The sequence below is a fragment of the Chanodichthys erythropterus genome, chromosome 9, assembly GCF_024489055.1.
Source record: "Chanodichthys erythropterus isolate Z2021 chromosome 9, ASM2448905v1, whole genome shotgun sequence".
NCBI lineage: Eukaryota > Metazoa > Chordata > Actinopteri > Cypriniformes > Xenocyprididae > Chanodichthys > Chanodichthys erythropterus.
This window is the reverse complement of record NC_090229.1, coordinates 12,020,979-12,045,930: the sequence shown is the minus strand read 5'-3', so window position 1 is coordinate 12,045,930 and position 24,952 is coordinate 12,020,979. Positions and strand designations below refer to the sequence as shown.

Sequence of the window (24,952 nt, the reverse complement as noted above, 5' to 3'; positions counted from 1 at the left end):
TATGCAAAACTGTCAGCATGATGTAATTTCCTAAGTTAAAAGGAGTGATTCTGCACCAGTTGAGCAACTGCCATTGAGATGAATGTGAATGCTAACGGATAGCTTTCTCCAGGTATTATAACCCTTTTTTTGATGTAAGTGTTATTTGGTAATACTAAGGATTTTGGATTCAAGCTTCTTTTTTCTTTTTTTCTTTTTTCAATTTCAGTGCATTTATGTGTGTATGTCTGCGACTGCATGGTTAGAAGTGCTTCAGGCTCTTGAATTTGATTCATAATGAGAATCTTTGTTGACCCTTTCCCTGTTCTTTCTGTCTGTGGATGTTGCTTCTTATAGCATCTATAGACACCATAGGGAAATCTCATCTCTTCCCACACACAGCCAGTGACAGGGGCTGCACTAACCACCTGCACACTGCTGGAGCCATCCGGCAACCAATTATCTGAAGATTACTGTTTTCATGTTTGTTCGTATTTCCTTGCGTTTGTTTGTTTGTTTTTCATTTATTTAGTGCCCATGCATTTCCATATGAGTGTCTGTTGTTAAATGTCCATAAACCCTAGTGCACACTACAAGACAGAAGCTTGTCACCCTTTCATGTGTATAGACTGCAACAAAAAGCCCCAGATCATAATGTGCGGCTTGTACACTTGTGAGTCACGCAATTAACAATGTTTCCAAAGTTGTTTGAAATCTGACTGACCTGCCAGGTGTGCACACTGTCCCAGACAAGCAAGAGAGCAGAAATGAGTATGTATAGACAGGAGCCAGATGATACTATGTATGCCTGAATAATAGGACAAGATGGTGGGAAATGCTGCCCTTAAAAACTGTGCTCTTTTACTGCTAAATTGTAGCAAATTTGGAGATGAGTTTAGCATGTACAAGACAGCGCATAATCAAATATTACATTAAAGTAAGTAATGGAAAACTTTTGTTTTATTTTTTATATTATTATGAATTTGTTTTAATTTTACTAAATAAAATATTCTATGTAAATTTGTGTTTTTTGACAATTTAGTTTAATATCTGAATGACAGACATATAATAACAAATAACAGTATATCTTAAAGCTAACTTTTTTTAACCATGTTACAGTGGCAATTCACTAATGATTCAGATTAAATGATTCCCTTCAATTTGGCCTATAGGTTATGGTTAAATATAAATTTAATTCATGGAATTAGTAAATAATAACTTCATGAATTATAATAGATTCAATTAAATACTGCAAATGATAGCAAAAACATATTACTCAATTCTGAGGGGGCATCTTACTTACAGGTCTAATTTTTACTTAAAGGTGCCATTGAACGTTTCTTTACAAGATGTAATATAAGTCTAAGGTGTCCCCTGAATGTGTCTGTGAAGTTTCAGCTCAAAATACCCCATAGATTGTTTTTAATTAATTTTTTTAACTGCCTATTTTGAGACTTAATTAGAAATGCGCTGATTCAGGCTGCGGCCCCTTTAATTGCTCGCGCTCTCCGCCCCCTCCCGTGCTCTCTACTCTATCATTGCATAAACAAAGTTCACACAGGTAATATAACCCTCAAAATAGATCTTTACAAAGTGTTCGTCATGCAGCATGTCTAATCGCGTAAGTATGGTATTTATTTAGATGTTTACATTTGATTCTGAATGATTTTGAGTCTGTGCTCCGTGGCTAACGGCTAATGCTACACTGTTGGAGAGATTTAAAAAGAATGAAGATGTTTATGAATTATACAGACTGCAAGTGTTTAAAAATGAAAATAGCGACGGCTCTTCTAATAAACGATGGTAACTTTAACCACATTTATCAGTACATTAGCAAAATGCTAACGAAACATTTAGAAAGACAGTTTACAAATATCACTAAAAATATCATGTTATCATGAATCATGTCAGTTATTATCGCTCCATCTGCCATTTTTCGATATTGTCCTTGCTTGCTTACCTAGTCTGATGATTCAGCTGTGCACAGATCCAGACGTTCTGCCCTTGTCTAATGCCTTGAACATGGGCTGGCATATGCAAATATTGGGGGCGTACATATTAATGATCCCGACTGTTACGTAACAGTCAGTGTTATGTTGAGATTTGCCTGTTTTCCGGAGGTCTTTTAAACAAATGAGATTTATATAAGAAGGAGGAAACAATGGAGTTTGAGACTCACTGTATGTCATTTCCATGTACTGAACTCTTGTTATTCAACTATGCCGAGGAAAATTCAATTTTCAATTCGATGGCACCTTTAATAAAAACTATATTTTTTAGATAATTTAGTCTCAGACTGTTCTGATTAGTTTTAAATATTAATGTTCAGGTGTGATGTAATCCTGGGGGTCATTTTTCTCCATTTTACCTTATATTCTTGAAGAAATTTCCAATGTAAAATGAACGACCACACACCCACTTTCTCCATGCTGTTTGTTGACTTGACATGGGGGCTTTTGCACCAGAGAAAAGTTTTCAAAGTTCCCATAACTATTGGCGGAAGTACCCGCTTTGTGGCATGTTTACACTGCAGGAACTTGGAATCATTTTACTTAGGCCAATAGGAACGCCTTTTAGGGGGACTAAATTAGCTCTTGCTTTAGAGTAGGGTCTAACCAAGCACAATAGGAACTACCAGTGACATAAGTTTACACTGATTAGCCGAACACATGCCATACGAAACACTGGCATCCACCATTTAAAAAAACAAAACAAAAAAAACATACAGTTTACATATACATACTCCATGAACAAACATACAGAAAGCTAATGTTAACAGCATTTACCTGTCACCTTTGTTTGCACCGTTGTGTTCAGCCTTGATGATATGTAGCACTGAAAGTTGTCATAGGAGATTTTATCTTTTAGCTCTCCTTTTTGCTATTTTAATCACATAACTTCTATATTCTATCTCCTTTATCACAAAACCCATGACATGCAACAAAAACACAGCTATGATCACAGCATCCTCCAGTTGTTTAGCTTACCAGCTTACATCACTTCAGAGTTCCTACTGGTGGTGTGAATTCATCCAGCAAAATGGCCCTATGAGGGAAAATGTAGTTCTTGGGGGACTACCCTGTTGCTAGCTCTTATAACTACCTAGGTGCGAAAGCCCCTATGTTGTCTTGAATCAACTATTGCATTATGTGAATGAGTTTGTGTGAGGTCAGTCAGCTGGGGATGAGATGATCTTGTAATTGATTGTGTAAAATGCATACGATAATGCTGACAACACAACAGAAAGTGAAACTGTGAGTGTTTAAAAGTGGGCAGGACAGCAAGTTCCTGTCTTGTAGTGTGTGCTAATCTTCAAGTAAAATGAAAGGTCCCGTCCTTTATGTCAGGATGTGTTTGTACCAACCATAACAGCATTAATCACGTGCCCAATGCAGAGCTGCTGTGTCGATTAGCCACTTACCGTTTAGCCTTTATAGCTCCTATAACCTTTGGTGCAACTTTCTGTATTTTGTTCAAAAGTAATGAGTGCCAAATCTCTCTAGCGCCCATGTGCTCAGGCCGCATAATCTCACAGCTAATCTTAACACCGACACACCCGGGATATTCCTATGCTCTCTCCATTTAGTTTTTTAAGACAGCCTAACATGTGGTAGTGCATCTGAATGTGCCGTTTGGTGTTCCGATGTTCTAGAATTATCCACACAATATCACCCCAGAGGTGCCCGGACGCTCTTTTTGTCGGGCAGCAGTCATAAAGAGTGCTAGGTTGGAATATATTAGCCTGAGAGTTTGTCTCTTTCTCTCTCTCATGGGTGTACGTTTATGATCTGAGCTGTAATGAGTAGATGATTTACGAGCTGTGAAGGCAGTATGATGGCCAGGGCTCTTAGCACTAATATTACACGTGTCCCTCTGCGCTTGTGAAGAGCAATGCATCTCAGACTTTAACACGTTTGTGTGTGTATCACTGTGCTTACAGCGTATCACTGTGCTTATTGCACTTACTTGGCATGTTCAACCACGATACCACTCAATAGACAAGCTATTTCACAGAATTCATAAACACTTGAGCTCAAATGCAGCTATGCATTTCAATCTAGTGAGGGTAATAGATCACGATAGACTCAGATTTAATCTGTCACTACTTATTAAATACAATAAACCCCCTATAGACCCACTTTGCATCAGTAAAATTAAATGGTGTACTGTAATCAATGACAGAAGCCTTCTGAAATTCGCTTTGGTGCTGATGCCCTCTTTGAATGAGACTAATGTGAAAAATATAGTAGGTGGTGTAATTTGAAATCTAAGGCCATTTTTTGGAATAATGATTGCATCATCTAATTATCTTTCTATCTGTGTACATGGCCATAAATTCTTGGTTTCGACTAAATCTCTTTCCCCACCATTGTCGGAATGTTCTGTCATTTGAGACAACGCTTCCTCGCCATTAACTTAATTTTCCGTCATTTATGAGACAACGCTTTCCTGTCATTGGCAAAATTTTCTATAATTTATAAGACAACACTTCCCTGCCATTGGTGGAATTTTCTGTCATTTATGAGACAATGCTTCCCCACCATTGACAACATTTTCTAGCATTTATTAGACAATGCCTTCTCGCCATTTATTTCCATCATTATATATGTTAGGGGGTACTATTATGCAACTTCTGAAAGAGTAAAGAATCTCATAAAACACAGGCAAAAAAGGAACAGAAACAAGTGATGAAAGCATTGCTTCATGCATGCTGTAGCCTTTGAAAAAACTCGATTTTCTCAGCTTTTTATTCAAAATGTTTAGATATGTTTAGATATTTATATAACAAAATATTCTGGGGGCCATGAAAGTTTTGTGAAAATGGCTGGCAACTTTTTTAAATGGCGCTGACGGGGAAAGAGCGCCATTTAAAAGAGTTGCCAGCCATTTTCACAAAACTTTCATGGCCCCCAGAATATTTTGTTATATAAATATCTAAACATTAAAGTTAGCAAAAAAAAAAAAAAAAATTATGATAGTCTTAAAAACATCTATAAAACAGTATTGAAATCTACAAACCAATATTGTTTTGCATCAAATGTAGTTGTTTTCAAGCAAAAGTAAGTTTAAGTAATGTTTAAGGAATTAATTTACAGTTACATTATAATAGTATGATTTTAAAGAAAAAAGTGAGAAAAAAAATGAATTTAAATAAAAATAGATTATTATTTTGTGGTGATACCGGTAAATATGTTGGCAGGGCTAGTAGAACGACTGGCGAGCAGAAAAATATTTATTGTAGAGTCCTGATTATACAAATGTTGTGGCTTGTTGAGGAATGATGTGCTTTTCTATGCATACTCACTCACTCCTGGCATAAAATAGGTTTAAAAAAAAAATCCCATACACCCGAATCATATCTAGGTACTAGAATTTCATGGAGACCTGGAGGTGAGCTCTTTTGAACTAGCCCACTAAGCAACCCACCAGATCTCCCTAGCAACCACACAGAACATCCTAGCAACTGCATAGCAACACACTGGCAACCACCCATGTGACTCTAGCATTGTGGCATCAAAGGTAAACACCACTAATTTTTTTTTTTTCTTCCCCCCAAAAATAAAGAAACATTTTTAATGTCTTATGTGGTTAACCAACATAAAGTATAATGTCTATCCTCGTCCCCAAATTGGCTAATTTGGCCCCCGGCTCCTGGAGTAGTTTTATTCTCCCATCTCTGATCCTCTACATGCATTCAAAGCTCTTCACCATTTAGAGAATCACACAGTGAATTCGCACGCCAAAAACCCCTTATTTCAAACATACCATCGCACATGGACAGCTAGACCACAAAGCAAGCGAGGTTGCTTAGTAACTGTGCCATCCAGTGCTATTCTCCAGTCTGATTCATGTCCCAAATGATAGATCAATCACAGGAGGGCCACTCCACTCCCTCTACCTCTCATATTACGACAGAAAAATCGAGAGAAAAGAAATGGTATCAAATGTAAAACAATAAATGCATTAGAAGAGGGATCACTTGTTTGAGCAATAATTACACAATATGGGCCTGCGTCCAAAGTCAAAAGAGCCTGCACAGATCTGAGAGTATCATTGTCGTGATGAAATGTAATATCCATATATGTAATAGATCCTCTTTTTTTTCTTCAGCTGTTTTTGTCAGGAGGATGAGAGACGAATTGTGGCACTTGACAGCTTCGTGCTCATATTTGAAACCATTTAACCTTCACAACATTAAGCAGATGACAGCCAGTGCTCTTAGAAGAATAGGGGAGGGCGACAAACGGAGAGCGAGAGAGATGGAAAGAGTCAGAGAGACAGAAGCCACTGCGATGACCTCTACGCTTGATTGATTTGAGAATATAGACAAGATGTCCCGCTCCGTATGAAAGCTAGCAATTTTCCCCCTCGTCTAGTTCTCTTCAGAGGGAAGCCGACAGCCGCGCCGACATCAAAGGCCCCGTCTTGTTCCTGCTAACGGAGTTGAAAAGCACCGCGATTGGGAATGACACCTCGGTACGGGCCCGGACGTTTAGCTAATAGCACACACACACACACACGAAAATAAAGATACAGTCGCTAGTCAGCGATAGCATTGCCCACTCAAGCTGAAGAAACTTTGGGTTTCTTTACTCTTTCTCTAACAAGTTATGAAAACTCTTTCATTTTTAAAGTCCATGACCTTGAGCTCCAGGCGTTGACCTTTTCTCTATATGGAAAGAGAGCCGAAGAGCAACAGCTCACTGTGTGTGTGTTCCTCAGGGTGGGGAGTGTGTATAAAAGGCGTTCGGGGGCAGCTGAATTGTTAAGCCGTGTGTGTGTAGGTTATTGTCCGCCGGCCTGTTTTTTTCCCCCCTCAGACACACAGCGAGATAAATGTGTTTTGGAACGGGGGGCATTGTACCACATCCACCAGCACAGGGAGGCATGGGGCACTATCATTTAGATAAAACAAATTACCAGCAGCCACAACGAGAGAGAGAGAGAGAGAGAGAACATACATTGCAGCGAAGATAGAAAACGCCCAGCAGGTTCGAGATTCACCAGGCTCGCTCTCTCTCTCACATAGAGGGGCAACACAAAGCTATTTTCTCTGGCCAATAGCGGCGCAGCGGCGCGGGAAAGGCGAGCAGTAAATTCCCGCTGGGTAATTAAAATCAATAGCCACGACTCGCTCAGTAGCCAACAAGGTCAAACGCTGGAGAGGAACCGGGATAATGCCCAAACAGATAAATAAAAAAATAAAGTGAGGTGTCACGCTGTTTCATTAACCCTGCATGGGGAGAGGTGTGTGTGTGTGTCTGCTTGGCAGGGTACTTGGGGTGCGTGGTGAACAGACGAGGGTCCTGAACCTAACCCCACTCAAACGCAGGCCAAATACTGCAGCGAGCTCAGCTAACCCTGGTCATGAGACTGGCACACATACACACATACGTACATACTGTATATAAACAGATATATGTGTTTGTTTATAAATTAAATATATTTGAAATTAGAAGATGTGCATGTAGAACATTTTGCCTTTTTTAGGACCATTCTTTCTATTTTTTATTGTTTTGTTAAACAGGAAAAAAAAAAAATTGTTATTTAAAGTTATTTAAATTGTAAAGTATGTACACAACCAATTAAAATGTTAAAGTCTCTTCTGTTCACCAAGGCTCCATTTTTTTATCAAAATACAGAAAAAAGCCTGGTAATTTTGGTGAAATTGCTGTTTAATACCACTATGCTATATTTTAAAATGTAATTTATTCATGTGAGGATTCTTTGATGAATAGCAAAATTTGAAATAGAAATGTTTTGTAACATTACAATTGTATATACTCTCACTTTTGATCAATTTAACGCATCCTTTTTATTCACAAAAAAAAAAAAAATCTTTTGTGAATCTAATCTTTAGTGTATATCTCATGGTATTTACTGAACCTCTTTATTGTAAAAAAAAAAAAATTGTTCTTTAATGCATTAAAAAAATACTACTTAAAATTACAGTCAGAAATAATGGGAATAATAACAGAAATACATTACTGTCTCAATAATAAGGGGTAAAATATGCTAACTTTAAAAAAATAATAATAATTATGAAATATATTTTGATGGTCCTAAATGGAGGCCTTGTTTTATTTGTCAACTATATTTATTTGTTTGTTTGTGTGTTTTACATTTTCATTTATATTGGGGACCCAGACACACTATATGTTGGTTTACCTGTGTCTATTCAAATGAATAAAGTGTATCTAATAATTGAAGTCTTTCAGAATACACTAGTCACTAGTGCATTATAGGTGTTTGCATATTGGTTAATTAAATATGATTGAATAAAATTGTGTTTGTGTGTGAATTGTTGGTGTCATTTTGTTTTTTTAAGTGTCATAGAGATAACGTTGAGTTTGATGGGTGTGTGTTAAGATGTAAGTAACTGACAGTGAAGGGTCATGTGTTTCGTGATGGAGTACATTTTGTCCGCAAGCCTAACATGCATTAGAGTTCATTTTAATGTGTCTCATTGTTAGCAGTAGAGTGTAGTTTGGACCAAGCAGGCACCTGTCCTGTGTGTTAACAGTCTTTTGTGACATGCAGAGATAGCAGTATCGTAGAAGTCCCCCAGAGGATTCCTCAGCTTGATCGTTCATTTGCTGTCTTTTCCTCCACAGAGAAAAGCTAATTCACTTTCATTTCAGCTCAGCGGTTCACTTTGTTCAGGTTGCAGAGGAGTCTGTGTATATTCTTCAGTGTGTGTATGAATGAAGCTGTGTTTTGTTGGCATGCACTGTATGTGGCTGTTTTCATATTTGCATAGTTCTACATATCTTTATTTCTCACGGGGTTCTTAATGAACATCAGGGTGGAACGTGCTCTTTTAAACGGCCAATCCCAATGCTGCACCCGAGGGGCTGGCTATTGCTTGGAAACAAGCTGAGCAGTGCATATGTTGTATGCATGTTGACAGCATTTGTAACAAGCCTATAATGTCCAAAATTTGATACTTATGTTGCTAGCTCACTAGCCAAGTACTGTACTTTTTTTTTTTTTTTTTTTTTTTGTAATTTAAATTTTGTTTTTGTTTTTTTGAATGAATGAATTTTTTGAATATTTTAATAGTTTTAGCTTGATGGTGATCAATGTCATAAATTTGCTTATTAAAGGTGCCCTAGAACCCCTTTTCAAAAGATGTAATATAAGTCTAAGGTGTCCCCTGAACATGTCTGAAGTTTCAGCTCAAAATACCCCATAGATATTTTTAAATATAAATTATTTTAACTGCCTATTTTGAGCCATTATTACATATGCACCGATTAAGCGTGCGGCCCCTTTAAATCTCCCGCTCCCCCGCCCCCGTGAGCTCTCAACTACCTTAAGCAGCAAACACAAAGTTCACACAGCTAATATAACCCTCAAAATGAATCTTTACAAAGTGTTCATCATGCATACATCGATTCCTGTGAGTATAGTATTTATTTTGGATGTTTGCATTTGATTCTGAATGAGTGGCTAACGGCTAATGCTACACTCTTGGAGAGATTTATAAAGAATGAAGTTGTGTTTATGCATTATACAGACTGCAAGTGTTTAAAAATGAAAATAGCGACGGCTCTTGTCTCCGTGAATACAGTAAGAAACGATGGTAACTTTAACCACATTTAACAGTACATTAGCAACATGCTAACGAAACATTTAGAAAGACAATTTACAAATATCACTAAAAATATCATGTAATCATGGATCATGTCAGTTATTATTGCTCCATCTGCCATTTTTCGCTATTGTCCTTGCTTGCTTACCTAGTCTGATTCAGCTCTGCACAGATCCAGACGTTATGTTGAAAATATTGGGGGCGTACACCCCATATGCAAATATTGGGGGCGTACACCCCGACTGTTACGTAACAGTCTGTGTTATGTTGAGATTTGCCTGTTCTTCGGAGGTCTTTTAAACAAATGAGATTTATATAAGAAGGAGGAAACAATGGAGTTTGAGACTCACTGTATGTCATTTCCATGTACTGAACTCTTGTTATTCAACTATGCCAAGGTAAATTCAATTTTTGAATCTAGGGCACCTTTAATATTAAAATAGTGACGTGGATTAGCCATAATCTGAAGTATTTCTTATTTATTTTTCATCATGTCTTTTCTTAATTTTAAACTTTCAAAATCCTAAAACTTATATTTTCAGGTTTAAATAGGATTATGAATCTCACATTTTCAATATAGTCTCAGGCTTTTGGATCCCACTGTATATGTCTGTATGTTTGTATGTATTTATGCGTGTGGGTAACTGAAGATAAGGGAGCAGGTGTGTGTTTATAACTTTTGAAGTGTTCAAACAAAGACACTAACCCAGTTACATCAGTGTACAGTGTCTATGTGAGTTGTTTAGTGGAATGGAATGAGATGGAAGGACTGGAGGTTGATTTTAGAGAGCTGTTTCCTCTCTCTTATCAGTATGGCCGCGTGGAAGCTTCTGTGCTGTTCACATCGATAGCATCTCCATCTGATCTCTCTCTCTCTTCCCTGTCCCACAGTCAACCCATCCCAGCTCTGATCTTTCCTCTCTTTCTCATCTTCTCACTATCTCCCTCCCGCTGTTATTCCCTCCATTGCCTTCTATCGTATGTTCTTTGCCTGTCCTTCACTGCTATTTGCTCTGTCTGTCTCTCTCTCTCTCTGCAGATGGTGCAGATTTACTTTCAGCAGCTCAACATAAAACTGATTAACAGCACAGTATATCATTTTATATGCAAATAACATTGCTTTCATTGTTCACCCTGCTCATTGTGCACTGCAGAAATTTTCATTGTTTACAGTTTGCTAGTAGTGTTTGCCTTCATCTAGATGGGTTTTTAAAGGGAGAGGCCTAAGATGAGAGAGAGAGAGCAGTCTGAACAGCAGTAATGTGAGTGACTATAGTAGATGTAGAGGATTGATTGGCCTGCAAGTTTCCAAGATTATTTACAAGATTATAGTATTATATTTTATTTTATTCACTTCTCATTTTATTTAATCTCAATGTTTCTCCACTTTTCACCTCTTTTCTTTTCTTTTCTTTTCTTTTCTTTTCTTTTCTTTTCTTTTCTTTTCTTTTCAAAAGTAAATAGCCATGTCAGAAAGCAATTGTCTGCCAAAGAATCTTATTCACTGCCACTGAATACATGAAATGTCATTTACAGCACATTGAACTTCAGTCATAAGATATTTCCCAATGAAACAGAACGTTAGGCAAGAAATAATGTAGCTTGGCATTTTATTTGATCATTCTTGACTTGATTGAATTGTGGTTGTGATAATATGATAAATTAATTATATTTCCCGCCTACACTTTGTGTCAAAAATTTGTGTCATTTTGTTAACCCGGCACTGAGTCAAAAAGGGACGAACCCAGCACTGTGTTGTTTTAAATAAAATAGCCCAACATGTTGGGATAAATCTTTGACCTAACATGCTGGGCTGTTTTATTTAACTCAACTACTGTTTTACAATTGCTGTATTGCTGGTTTAATATAAACTCAAATTAGGTTGGAAATTACCAGAGTAATAATCAGATAATAATCAACAATAATTTATCAGCAAAAAAAATTAGAGTAAAAATAATATGTACATGTGTATGTGAGGGAGAAAAAGTGCAGAAAAGAATGACAGCTTAACAGTTGTACAGCTTATACAGTTAAACAAAATTGCTCTGTAAAAGTTTAAGTAAGGGATAATGTACATCCAGCCGGTTGTTATCTCAGAATAAACCCTGACAGGGTGATCAGGATCCCAACGTGAAGTGGAGGGGACTTGCATCAGCCCGAAGGAGTTTATTCGGAGATAACAACCGGCTGGATGTACATTATCCTGCTTACCACACGTCTACTTGCTACATAAGTAAATAATCAGAGACGAAATATTGATCTGAGCTGAAATATTTTATTAGCTATTTAAACACAAAGCTTCCGCGGAGAGAGCATTTGCTAGCATTCAAACTAGACGGACATTTAAGGTATACAGTACAGCATTTTGCCACATAAATAATTATGGGGATAAGAGATATTGATCTGAGATGGAACTGTTTTAAAATCATACCTGTTTGTTATCTTATAATCCAACAGTGTACAAAACAATAGTCACAAAATGGCAAAGCTGCGCTTGCATGGAACAAGAGAGAGCGAGTCCACAATACTGGATGGCATAATTAAGAAACTATACACAAAATATTGACTTGAGTTTTAATATTTTATAAGCTCACCAAACGCAAAACTTTGATGAAGAAAAAGCGTTCCTAGCAAGCGAATAGCGCTGCTAACTTCAGTAACCCGGATTAGCATGTATTATCTGTTTTCATTTGTTATCGGGGAATAACATACCGCTGGATGGTGCGCTTTACCAGTCAGAATCAAGTATTCCACAGAGCTGTGTAATAAAACTTAATAACTTGCATATAAAAACAAATTTGACTATATTTTGTTTATTTTTTCTCCATCCAACGAACACACTAGTAATGCTACAACCAAACCATCATGCTTACTCTCTGCAAAAAAATAAAAAAAATATGTAATCACTGAAATTTGGAAAAAACTTTGTAGTATAGCAAATCAACAGAATTTTACCCTTTCTGTTTAAAATATTTATAATCAATCCCTTTTGAGTGCAATTCCAGTTTCTGCTCATCAGTCACAGCTAAAGTGATTTGGATGTGAGAGAAAACACTCTGGTTTTAAAAGAACACGTTCCTCGCTGCAGTCAGAGTTGTCTCTCCTCTCCACTTCAACTAGTTTTATTCTATTTTGCACACATGTTCCTGTCCAACACGATCACATGAGAATGCGTATCAATAGTACGAGTTTGTAATCTCGTAGAATATATACGGCAAAATGAGTTTTGGCGTGCTTATGGTACGCGGATTTTTCGCGTGCAAATGATACGCACTTTATGGCGTGTATATGATACGCTCTTGGGTCGGATGGGGGTGGGGGGTTCGTACGTATAATACGCCATAAAGTGCTTATCATTTGCACGCGAAAAACTGCGTACCATAAGCACGGCAAAACTCATTTTGGCGTATATATTCTAAGACATTACAAACTCGTACTATTGATACGCATTTTCGTGTGATCGGGCTCTCCTGTCATGAGCACCACAAACACAGATAGCCGAAGTGGTATCAGCACACACAGAACCAATTTTGTTTGAACTTATGTGACGTGCATTCTCTCTTTCACATCCGCATTCCCAACCCAGAACCGTTGGGTTACTGATTATGAATGATTATCTACCTAAATTAGGTCAAATGAACCCAGCTTCCAACAGTCTCAACCCAGCATTTTTTAAAGTGTATGCAGCCTTGATTACGTCAGCTAAAAAGTGTCAGAGAATGTTTGCTCACTATAATGGTTATGAACACAAACTGTTTTTTTTTCTATTTATTTATTTCGCATTAACACATGAATGTTTATTGAGAAAGCAAACAGGGCGCATTTTATTGTCATGTTGTCTTTCTTTCTTTGTCACAGGCAGAGATTGCCAGCCAAGAATGTGTATTACTATCGCTGCCCTGACCATAGGAGGAACTATGTGATGTCTTTCGCCTTCTGTTTCGACCGTGAAGATGACGTTTATCAGTTTGCATACTGCTACCCGTACACCTACTCCCGTCTGCAACATTACCTGGCCAGCCTGGAGCGCCGAAATCTCGATTACCTGCAACGCGAGCAGCTTGGCCTCAGCGTGGTAAGTCACTGCATGTTTGCACAACTGCTTTACTGCCAAGTGGCAACCTTGCCCCGTTTCTCTTGAAGCCAATTATTTAAAAAATTATTTAAACTGCAATTCATCAGAATCTCATTGAGCCCCATGTTAAAATGCCCAACTTTACAGCAGAAAAAAACATGTTTACAGCCTGGTACAAATTGTGGTTTTGGTCTATATAGTGAATTTTGCCCTTCATGAGAACTGTGAGAGGGGTGAATTTTTTTATAACTCATCCGTTTAAATTATATAGTGACAGGTAAATTGCCACTGCTGTCAGCACTAGCCGTTTGTCTGCTGCCATCACGTCACCTCAAGCTCCACCCACGTCCCGCCTCTTTGCCCATTTTCAGTTATCCGGGAGTGATGCGCAGTGACACGCTGCCAAGATGGCAACGGACGGCTTCAGGTTTCAAAAATGAAACCAACGGGTGACATCACGGACACTACGTCCATTTTTTTTTTTTTTTTTTATACAGTCTATGACTACTGCACATCTTTGTAATGTTTTAGGTGTTTCTGTCATTTTTTATGTTAGTATCTTCCTATATCTATGTGCACTGCACACTCATTTTCTTTAAGGGGGTGGACACATGTAAGTGTCTTTGAGGCTGCATGACTGTGTGTGTGTGTGTGTGCGTGTGCATGATCTGCACAGGTACTGGATCATTCACAGTGCCTACAGTCCTGTCTCCGCTCTTATCAAATAATTGTAGAAGAAAACTCATTAGGAATGCTCGAGAGATTAAAGCCCTCTTTTAGGGCCTTCATCACTTTCACGTTCGTCAAGGAGAGCCAGGCACGGGAAGCCACTGATGAAAGGACATTTATTGATAAGAAATATGGTGTCAATGGAAAAAAAGAAATCAGTTTCACATGAAATGGGATTTGAAAGGGCACATATATTCGGGGGAAAATAAGTGGCAAAAATATCTACTTCAGTCATGAAACTCTAGAGGGCGCAGGCTGATTACATACAATCTGCAAGCAGTCACATTAACTATGTTTCCATCACCTTGATTTTATGTGCATTTTGAAGTATCGTATTAGAAACGAGTGATGGAAACACCAAATTTCGAATAAATATCCCTTAATTCGCAAAAAAAGACTTCAAAGACGCACCTAATTCACATTTGTTTTTGTTTTTTTGGGGGGCTTTTTTTTTTTTGCGACTTTGAAAAGATTTGCTTCACTTTTGGATGGAAACCCAGCTATCGTTACTGCATCCCACAAGCCGATTGGCCTCTGCTGATCCTGCAGCCAATTAGATTGCTTGCTCAACATATAAATACTCTGGTTCATTGTTTATTATAAGCTAATACGAGTTCCTTTGAAAACTTCCACCTCCCCCAGCTCCACCTGCCTAGATCTGCTATAGGATTTATGTATGTCTATTTATGCGGCAGCAGCAGCATATCTTACTTGCTCACAGCATTGTGTCTTTGTATCTATTGGCAGCTGCAAGTCCATCCTTGCTCTGCAGCAGCAGCAGCAATAATAAACAGTAGCAGCGAGCAGATCTAGTCCGCCAAGACTAAATACATTAAAATTGGCATATTCAATAACATGCTAAAAACTACTCAGAGAGTTGTCATGATTGAGCTATATGTGAAAGCAATAAAAGAACAGAAATACAGACTACCCTTAAGGATGAACTTACCTTGTACAGGATGAATCTGGTGCTGTTATTGATACAGCCTGTGAAACATTCACCCAGACTGCATAAACCCTGATCACCTCTTTAAAAAGTCTCTTATGTTCACCAAAGATACATTTATTTGATCAAAAACACATATATCTTGAAATATTTTTAAATAACTAATTTCTATTGTAATATATTTTATTCCTGTGATGGTGAATCTGAATTTTCAGCAAGCTCAAGCATTGTTTGTGGTGGCACTATTGCATTTCTTATTAAAGTTATTATATAGTTAATATAAAATGTTAGAGAAAAAATCTAAAAATTATTTTTATATTAGAGGTCTCTTTGTTAATTTGAGTAGGGGTCAAAATTATTGTTAACTAAAACTATTAAATAATAATAAATAATATTTTCATTAATTGAAATAAAGCTCAAATAAAACAAAATATAAATATTACATGACAAACTTAAACTTAAAAAAAACTTAAATGAAAATTAGAAATGTTTTCTTGTCAACTAACTGAAATAGAATAAGTTTAGTACTAAAATTGCCCAAACTGAAATAAAAAAAATAAATGAAAATTAAAGCCAAATAGAAATATTAAAATTAAATTATTTACAATATAATATAATATATATAAACGTAAAACTGAAAATATAATATTTAAAGCTAATTCAAAATATTATTAAATACCGTTATATAAGTAATTCTAAAATAATACTGGTAGGGCTTCTGAAATTTGGTAAAGACAAAAAGTCCCTGATCTAATGCAAAGAAAAGCCTACATTTTTAAGTGTATGTATACTTTTGGGGGCCTCATGCCATTTCATCAGCATGTGCAATCAGCCTTTTTATAATTCATGCAATATATATAATGTCTGAAATAAAGCAAGAATGAAAGGATATATACTGGATGAGAGAGAAAAAAGTGAGGGGGGGGGCGTTAAGATAGAACAAGAGAGAGTGAGAGGAAATGTATTTGTATGCACAGGCATAGGGGCATTTTATGGCCTTATTTGTCTTTTTATGTCCTCTGTTCTTGGGTATGTGGCAGTACAGCACTCTTAATGACCTGCAGAGATGGAGGAGAGAGGGAAAGAGAGAGGGAATGAAGAAAAAGAGAGAGGATGAGGCTACAACAGCTTGGACTGCAGTAGTAAAACACTCTCTGGTGTAACACACAGACGTGATGTAGTTAAACAGAGGCCCTGTGAGGGGGAACTTGCACACACACACACCCGCACACGTGCTATAGGTAAAGCACCAGAGAACAAGCCTGGATTCAGTGTAATACACTGGGATTACTTCTCTCATATCTTTCACTTTCAATGAGGCAAGTAAATGCGAACAGCGTTCCACAAAAAGAGCCGTCTAGTACATCTCAATTACCTCTTTTGCTCCGTTAATGCTTCACCTCACAGGGTCAAACACGTTTTTTTGAGAAGTCTGCTAGCTGGTGAGGTATATATGAGGTATATATATATATATATATATATGTTTTATATTCACTTTTGCAATGCAACTAATCCGATTCCTCTCCATCCAGAGGTGTATGAAGATGAATTCGATGGAGTGTCCCCACGTACACGCAATCGGCGTCCAAACATACCAAATATGCTCAAACGGGCTGTTTTCACGACTTTTAAATGCAGACTCGCAACAACTGTCATGTTCAACAGCAATCGTCACATCTGTTTATTGTATCTTTAGTCATAAAAGTCCTCTAACAGCGTTATAAAGACAGAGAAGCATAGCAGGTTTTGACAGTCGCTTTGATGGATGATTATGCGTAGAAGCTTCTTCTACCGTCAGCTCGTCTGTTCGCCGCTGCCCATTTCGAACGTCGAGTTCGCATCAGCAAATGGAGAATGAAGTTGTTTTGAAGGCTACGCATCCAGATCCATTAACCATATCCGAGTGTGAAACGCTGGAGCCATCTGAATATTTAAAAGAGATCAAACTCTGATCTGCATTTATGGATGTGAATTATTTAGTCGTGCAGTGTATGTTATCCAGATCTTGAATAGTCCAAGCAGCATGATCTTTGTAGATTAAAATAAGTGTATTGGATTAAATATTTAAGCATATATAAATGTTTATTTTGCATAAAAGCTGAAGGCCTCTGGGTCTTTGTTGATGCTCAGTTATCATGACTCGGATAACCTGCCTGTCTAGACAGCTCTCCCCAGTTTCATCCTCTCTTCTCATGCAACCTTCAGTCAGTTTCCGTTGGCAAAGAGCCCGTCAATCTCAACAGAGACCCGTCACGTGACTCGAGTCCGGCTTCCTCACACAGGTGACTTGTTGTGTTGAATTCTGAGTGCCTGCTTCTCTCCAGATGTGGAGCTGGAGAAATAGACAGAGCAACAGTTGTGGATCTGACAGGCTAGCAAGAGCACTTACTACAACAAAGAGCAGAGACTCAAAGACAAGCAGACAGACAGAATCCAGCCTGAGGGCCTGACCGGCCCACTTTGCTTCACTTGCCGTCTCTCTCTGTCCTTCCATATTCTGATTTACAACTAAATATTCAGTCTTACCTGCATATAGTCAGATTTTACTGTGTGTGTGTGTGTGTGTATATATATATATATATATATATATAATATATATATATATATATATATATATATATATATATATATATATATATATATATATATATATATATATATATATATATATATATATATATATAATATATATTAGGGCTGTCAATCGATTAAAATTTTTTATCAAATTAATTACATACTCTGTTAATCGTATACAGTACAGTCCAAAAGTTTGGAACCACTAAGATTGTTTTTAAAATAAGTTTCGTCTGCTCACCAAGGCTACATTTATTTAATTAAAAATACAGTAAAAAGCAGTAATATTTGTGAAATATTATTACAATTTAAAATAACTGTTTTCTATTTGAATATATTTGACAAAGTAATTTATTCCTGTGATCAAAGCTGAATTTTCAGCATCATTACTCCAGTCTTCAGTGTCACATGATTCTTCAGAAACCATTCTAATATGCTGATCTGCTGCTCAAGAAACATTTAATGTGTACAATTGTACAAAATACTTGTGTACAATATTTTTTTTCAGGATTATTTGATGAATAGAAAGTTCAAAAGAACAGAGTTTATCTGAAATCTAATCTTTTGTAACATTATAAATGTCTTTACTGCCACTTTTGATTGATTTAATGCATCCTTGCTGAATAAAAGTATTAATTTCTTTAATTTCTTTTCAAAAAAATAAAAATAAAAATTCTTACTGACCCCAAACTTTTGAACGGTAGTGTATAATGCTACAGAAGCTTTGTATTTCAGATAAATGCTGTTCTTTTGAACTTTCTATTCATCAAGGAAAAAAAAAGTACACAACTGTTTTCAACATTGAAAATAATCATAAATGTTTATTGAGCGGCAAATCAGCATATTAGAATGATTTCTGAAGGATCATGTGACTCCAAGACTGGAGTAATGATGCTGAAAATTCAGCTTTGCATCACAGGAATAAATTACTTTGTCAAATATATTCAAATAGTACACAGTTATTTTGAATTGTAATAATATTTCACAATATTATCGTTTTTTACTGTATTTTTAATTAAATAAATGTAGCATTGGTGAGCAGACGAAACTTCTTTTAAAAACATTAAAAATCTTAGTGGTTCCAAACTTTTGGACTGTACTGTATGTAATTTTTGTTGTGAAAGTATTTAATATTTCAATTCAAATAAATCAATGCAGGGTTTTTCCTCGGTCAAAAATGGTCTTTGGTGGTGACAGACATGGTCATCCACACAAACAGTAAAAAGTGCCCTACCCACGTGATCTGCAAGCCCGATACTGACAATAAAGTACCCGTGACTCTCACTGTAATTCTTTCTTGCCCTCTTTGCAAAAAAGAAGAAAAAAAAGTGATTTTATAGCTTTGTAAGAGAAGATGCTTTTTTGCTAAACCTGAAAAGTATTAAAAAGTAGCATTTAGAAGTTATATTAACTAATAATGTAATTTTCTACCATTTACAATTGAATGCACCTAGCTAACAACAACTTGCTTTGTTCTGGTTTCACCTCACTCCAGTCTCTAACTGAATTTATAGGTAGGCCTAATTTACTACACATTGACATTTAAATAACCTAAAAATTTTGTGGATTATTAAGGGTAATTTTACTAACCACTCTTGCTAAATGGGGTAAGCACACTTATGTTCTCATTTCAGAGTTGTTCGAGTAAATGATTCATTATAGACTGTGTGGACTGATCAGTTGTTTTCATGATTCATTAAAATGAATTTGTTCAAATGAGTCATTAGGTCGCGAATTGGACATTAGCGGACGTTGACGTGTTGCGTGCGAATCGCGACTGTTATTAGGATATCGCAAAAGATTTGTCAACACAGAAAACACTTCACACTGGATAGGTATTTCTTTTTGTTTACTGAAAGTGTGGTTTATGTCAGCTGCAAGTGCAGGACGCCTGTCAGAGAAGATGAGGTGACGTTCTTTTGAGCACTATTCACACCCAGCGGTTATTCAGGAAAAACATTCTCCAAATGCGCCTCATGAAACGGATTCGGTCTCACGAACTTTTAGCATTGTGTCAGTTGATTTAGATTATTATGTGTGAGGTAGAGAGAGTGCAAAGACAGTGCTTACTTTGAAGACTGAGAGAGCTTGCGCCCACGAGAATGGCTCCAGGTTCAAAGGTCAATACGGAATGGATTAATCTGCGTTATTTTTTTTAACGTGTTATTTTTTCTCAGATTAATTAATCAAAATTAACGTGTTATTTTGACAGCCCTTATATATAGAGAGAGACAGAGAGAGTGAGAGAGAGAGATTTGTGCTGTTTTGACATATAATGGCTATGTTGTAATTCAGTATGTTCTGATGTTTGTAGTGTTAGAGCTCAAAACTGAAGTTTTGAAAAGGAGAAAATTAAAGTCCTATATTAGCACCCAGAAAACGAGGCTGTTATTTTAATGATTCACAGATAGAGGCAGATTGTAAGGTAATTGTTCCCTCATTAGTGTAATTGTTTTTCATCTGTGTAAATTTAGAGCTTCTATAATGCAAAGACAGAATGTCCTGAATATTGTCCAGACAGTAAGCAAATCATTATTTATGTACTTAATTTTTATTTGGAAAGATTTCTGAAACAATGACTCAGATCATTTTGAAGATTACCTGAATCAATTTCAAAACATTAATATTTGTACTTTGAACAAAATATTTCTTTTAGCTCCAATTTGCTCCAATTACAATTAATTTGCTCCAATTATAAAAAATGAGGTTGTATAAGTACTAAATATTAGGGAGAATCATGTTAATTTTTATCTTAGCAGGCACAACTCTAATGGTATATACTGTAACTGCTCCTTTAGATTGGCCGATAAGTGTGTACTTGATCAGTTTGTCTTGCTTAGTATACAAGAGAGAAGCCAAATACTGCAGATACTAGCTTTTAATTTGTTTAGCGATCGGGTTGAACTATCTGTTTGCTTAATGTCCTTTGCTGTATGGAGAGTGAATGACATTTAAAACAGGCCTTGAAACTTTTAGAACCAGACTTTTAGAACTACTCTTCTGTGGGTTTATGCTCACTCTGTCTGTTTTATGGCACATAAAGTTTCCATAAGGAAGAGCCTTAAGTGAAGTTGGTACAGAGTGGCTGCAGTTAGTGTAATCCAATAAGGTCAGTTCACTGGACCTTTCCACCATTCCTCGGAGAGAGAAACATTGATGAGATCATTGGTGTCATTCAATAAAACTCTCATTTTCACTTTAATAAGGTGATTTTTTAAAACTTTTTCTTTCAATAAGGATTTTTAAACATACTATCAAATGAATGTGTATGTAAACCACATTGTACCATATCAAGCTAGTAGTGAATTTTAACATAACTAACAGTAAAGTAATAAAAAAGAGACTTTACTTTAATTAAAAAGTTTATTTCTTGAAAATATGATTGATGTGATAAAGTTGTTGTGATTTATAGATTGATTTGAATAGTTAACGACGTTCAAGAAGGATAAATATAAAATTTGGTTATATATAGAGTCGACGCATACACTCCAAGTCTTTCTAATCATATAATATATCATTCTTAAAATTCATACACTACCGTTCAGAAGTTTGGGGTTGGTAATTTTAAGTCTCTTATTCTTACCATTGTTATATTTATTTGATTAAAATAAGGTAAAAATAGTTATATTGTTAAATATTATTACTGTTTAAAATAACTGTTTCCATTTTAATATATTTTAAAATGTAAAAGTCTTTGCTGTCACTTTTGATAGAATAAAAAAGCCTCCTCATAAATAATTTACAATGTGTGTGTGTGTGTGTGTGTGTGTGTGTGTGTGTGTGTGTGTGTGTGTGTGTGTGTGTGTGTGTGTGTGTGTGTGTGTGTGTGTGTGTGTGTGTGTGTGCTTTTGTTTATATTACATTGTGGGGACCAAATGTCCCCATGATGTAATATAAACCTGAGTTCACCTACATCGTGGGGACCAGCCAGCGGTCCCCACAATGTAAATGGGTTTATAAATCATATAGAATGAGTTTTTGTGAAAAAGTAAAAGTTTGCACAGTTTCCTGTGAGGGTTAGGTTTAGGGGTAGGGGCAGGGTAGGGGGATAGAATGTACAGTTTGTTCAGTGTAAAATGCATTGAAGTCTATGGAAAGTCCCCACAATTCACAAAAACAAACATGTGTGTGTGTGTGTGTGTGTGTGTTTAATATTAAATATATTTTAATGAAGTAAATATTGGCATCAACAACTCTTTGTCAAAGTCGTTTTTATGCATACGAGGAATCCACGTGGCATCGTGTTTTGCAGAACGACCCAGTGGATAAATCCCCTGTCAGTGTCTGTGTACAACAGCCTATACTCACATTCCCAGAGTAAATATCCCCATTCCTGTATGTTTTATATGGGCTACACTGCCTCACACCTCTCAGTGATGTGAGATGGTTGTTTCCACAGAGATGACTCAGCTGCTGACGGCTTCTCTGCTATTTTCCTTCATCTCCCTCTTTGAGATTTCCTGTTCTTCTAATACAAGATGCCGACGCATCTCCCTGTAGGGACTGCAGTCTTCAGAGGCGCTGTGCAAAACTCCAAGCAACCGGTGTTTGCACTATTCTGGCTGTCCCTAACCCCTCTCTCTCTCTCTACATCCCTATAAAGTCCTCTGATGTAAAATCCTGAGTCTCATAGCCAGGGCTGAAGAAATCCCCCCTCCGATCATCTAGTTCTGGAATTGACTGAGCATTTTAAAACGTGAATTGAGTTGACCGGCTGGCTGTGAAGGATGAACGTTAAGCAGGCAAATGGGGTCCCGTCTCTGGTTTGATGGAGTACAGGTTTATGGATGTAGGCAGAGGGTGCGGGGTAAGCACTTTTACCTCAAGTCCTTTTTTTTATATATATATATCCTCTGTCACCAGTGGCTAGTACTTATAGGACTGAGTTTAATAACAGCTCCTCAAATGGAAGGTGGACTGAAATGTGTGTGCGTGATTACTGGCTCTTCAATGGCCGTCTCAGAGTTGCACCCTTGAGCTGTGCGCTGGGCAGTGTTAGATTCCTCATGTTTCATCAGTATGAGCCAAAAGTACAAGAATCACCTCAAGGCTAAATGAAATTCTCTTAATAAATCCGTAAAACAGACGTTTACTTGACAGAGATGAACTATTTATTCTATCCTATCAGAAAGCTACTTTCAAGTTTGTTATTTGACACCATCATAAAGGATGCTGTTTATGGTGGAGCACTACAATGGAGGTGGAATTTGAACACATTCCTTATGTTATAACATATCGGCCAATATTAATGATTTCTTTTATTCATTAGTGTCTGTTGATATTGAATATTAAATTGTGGGTATTTTTTTCCATTTATTTTTAGATTTTAGATTACATTTGCCATCACTTAACACTAACTCCAGATTATGAGATTTATGCACAATTTCTTGAAGAGCACTTTCCTATAATAGAGGTCCCACCTCTATAAATAGTCTTCCCTATAATAGAGGTCTCACCTCTATTATATTAAGGCCTTTTTATCATTCAAACTTTATTTTCTTTAGCAGATCTCAAAATAAAGTTCATTTATATTTCATACTGTAAATTATGATGTTTTGATGCCTAAATTCACTTGAATGACAAAACTATAGTTTAAAGTTTTATTTATTTATATTTTATTTAGAACACACACTCTTACTTTTTTTTTCTATGTATTTAGCTTATTGTATCAGTTAAAATTGTAAAATTGGTGCATCCTTTTTTAAATCCATTCTGAATATTTTCAAGTAGTAAATATATTTAAATTAACATTTTCAAGTAAATATATTCCTGCTGAGCACACACACACACACACACACACACACACACACACACACACACACACACACACACACACAAATATAAAGTTTATTTCTAGGTAAAAAAAAAAAGAAAAGAGGAAAAAAAGCTTTTTAAATCAAATAAATATGATATAAATATAAAATGCTGTCAAAATTAACACGTTAATTGTGTGTTAATTTATTTTCAACACGTTAAAAATAATTATAGCAATTAACCTGCATCCTTTTTTTGTCGTTCTTTTTTTTCCTGTCATTCAAGTGCTGCTAAACCATTAAAGTGCGATAAGATGCAAAAAGAAAAAAGAACTCAAATCTGTACTGGCTGTACTGGCTTCTGTGAAGCGGCTCTCTGTGAACAAACACCAGAAACATGCGCACAAAAAGCTACTTCAGACCACATTGAGTTCTCTTTCGTGCTTGAATGGACAAAAACAAACAAAATTATGTTCCCGTTTTGTTGAATATCCTTGTAAGCACAGTCTTAAATGAGTTAAAAAGTGTGAATGTAAAAGAATTGTGAGAAAATTGGATTTGTGTCAGATCCGTGACAGCAGCCTAGTAAACCTGCTGCTCTCTGTCACGAATGTTAATCAAAGAACAAAAGACAAAGAGAAAATCACTCACTTCTCTTGACTGAATAACTTTTGTAGCTTTAATAAGGATTAATCTATATTCAATTTATAATTTATGCAGTAAAGACTGTGTAAAGAGTGTTTGATTATTCAATTTCTGTATATTTAACTTGACATTTATTACAACAGGTTTATGTGAAAATTGTTTTAAGTTCACTTACATTAAACTTTTTTTTTTTTTTTTAATTTTTAAGGCTTTTAAATGTTTAAATTGAAAGCTTTTAATTATACTGTAAAGTTAAATTGCTATAATTAATGGCTTAAATTGAAAAAAAAAAAAATTAATAGAGACATCAGTAGTCAGTACTGGTATCAGTGATACTGGCCTTCATTCATAGTGCTTAGTAAAAAATGCCATTAAACAGATATTTAAAATATACTGTCTTTATGTTAACTATGTAAACTTAATGGTAGATGTGATTAAGTGATTAATTACATAAAAATGTGCCATTAAAATTTTTTTTTTAATTGTTTGACAGCACTAAAAATGTGATATGTAAAATGTATATGTAGTGTGTGTAATATAATTAATATTTATTAATATTATTTATTGTCTACAACAAGAAACTGTTTTTCAGATTATTGTATCGGTCAAAATTTTAAAATCAGTGCATCCCTATTTAAATCCATTCTGCATATTTT

General features: G+C 36.1%; 1 protein-coding gene across 1 annotated transcript in view; it reads left to right on the top strand.

The window, feature by feature from the left end:
* agbl4 (AGBL carboxypeptidase 4) overlaps positions 1-24,952 on the top strand; it is a 410,833-nt gene that overhangs the window by 203,035 nt on the left and 182,846 nt on the right. Inside the window, exon 5 of the mRNA XM_067394590.1 lies at positions 13,433-13,649. Coding sequence (XP_067250691.1) covers positions 13,433-13,649 — 217 coding nt within the window. The remainder of the gene's footprint in view (positions 1-13,432; positions 13,650-24,952) is intronic.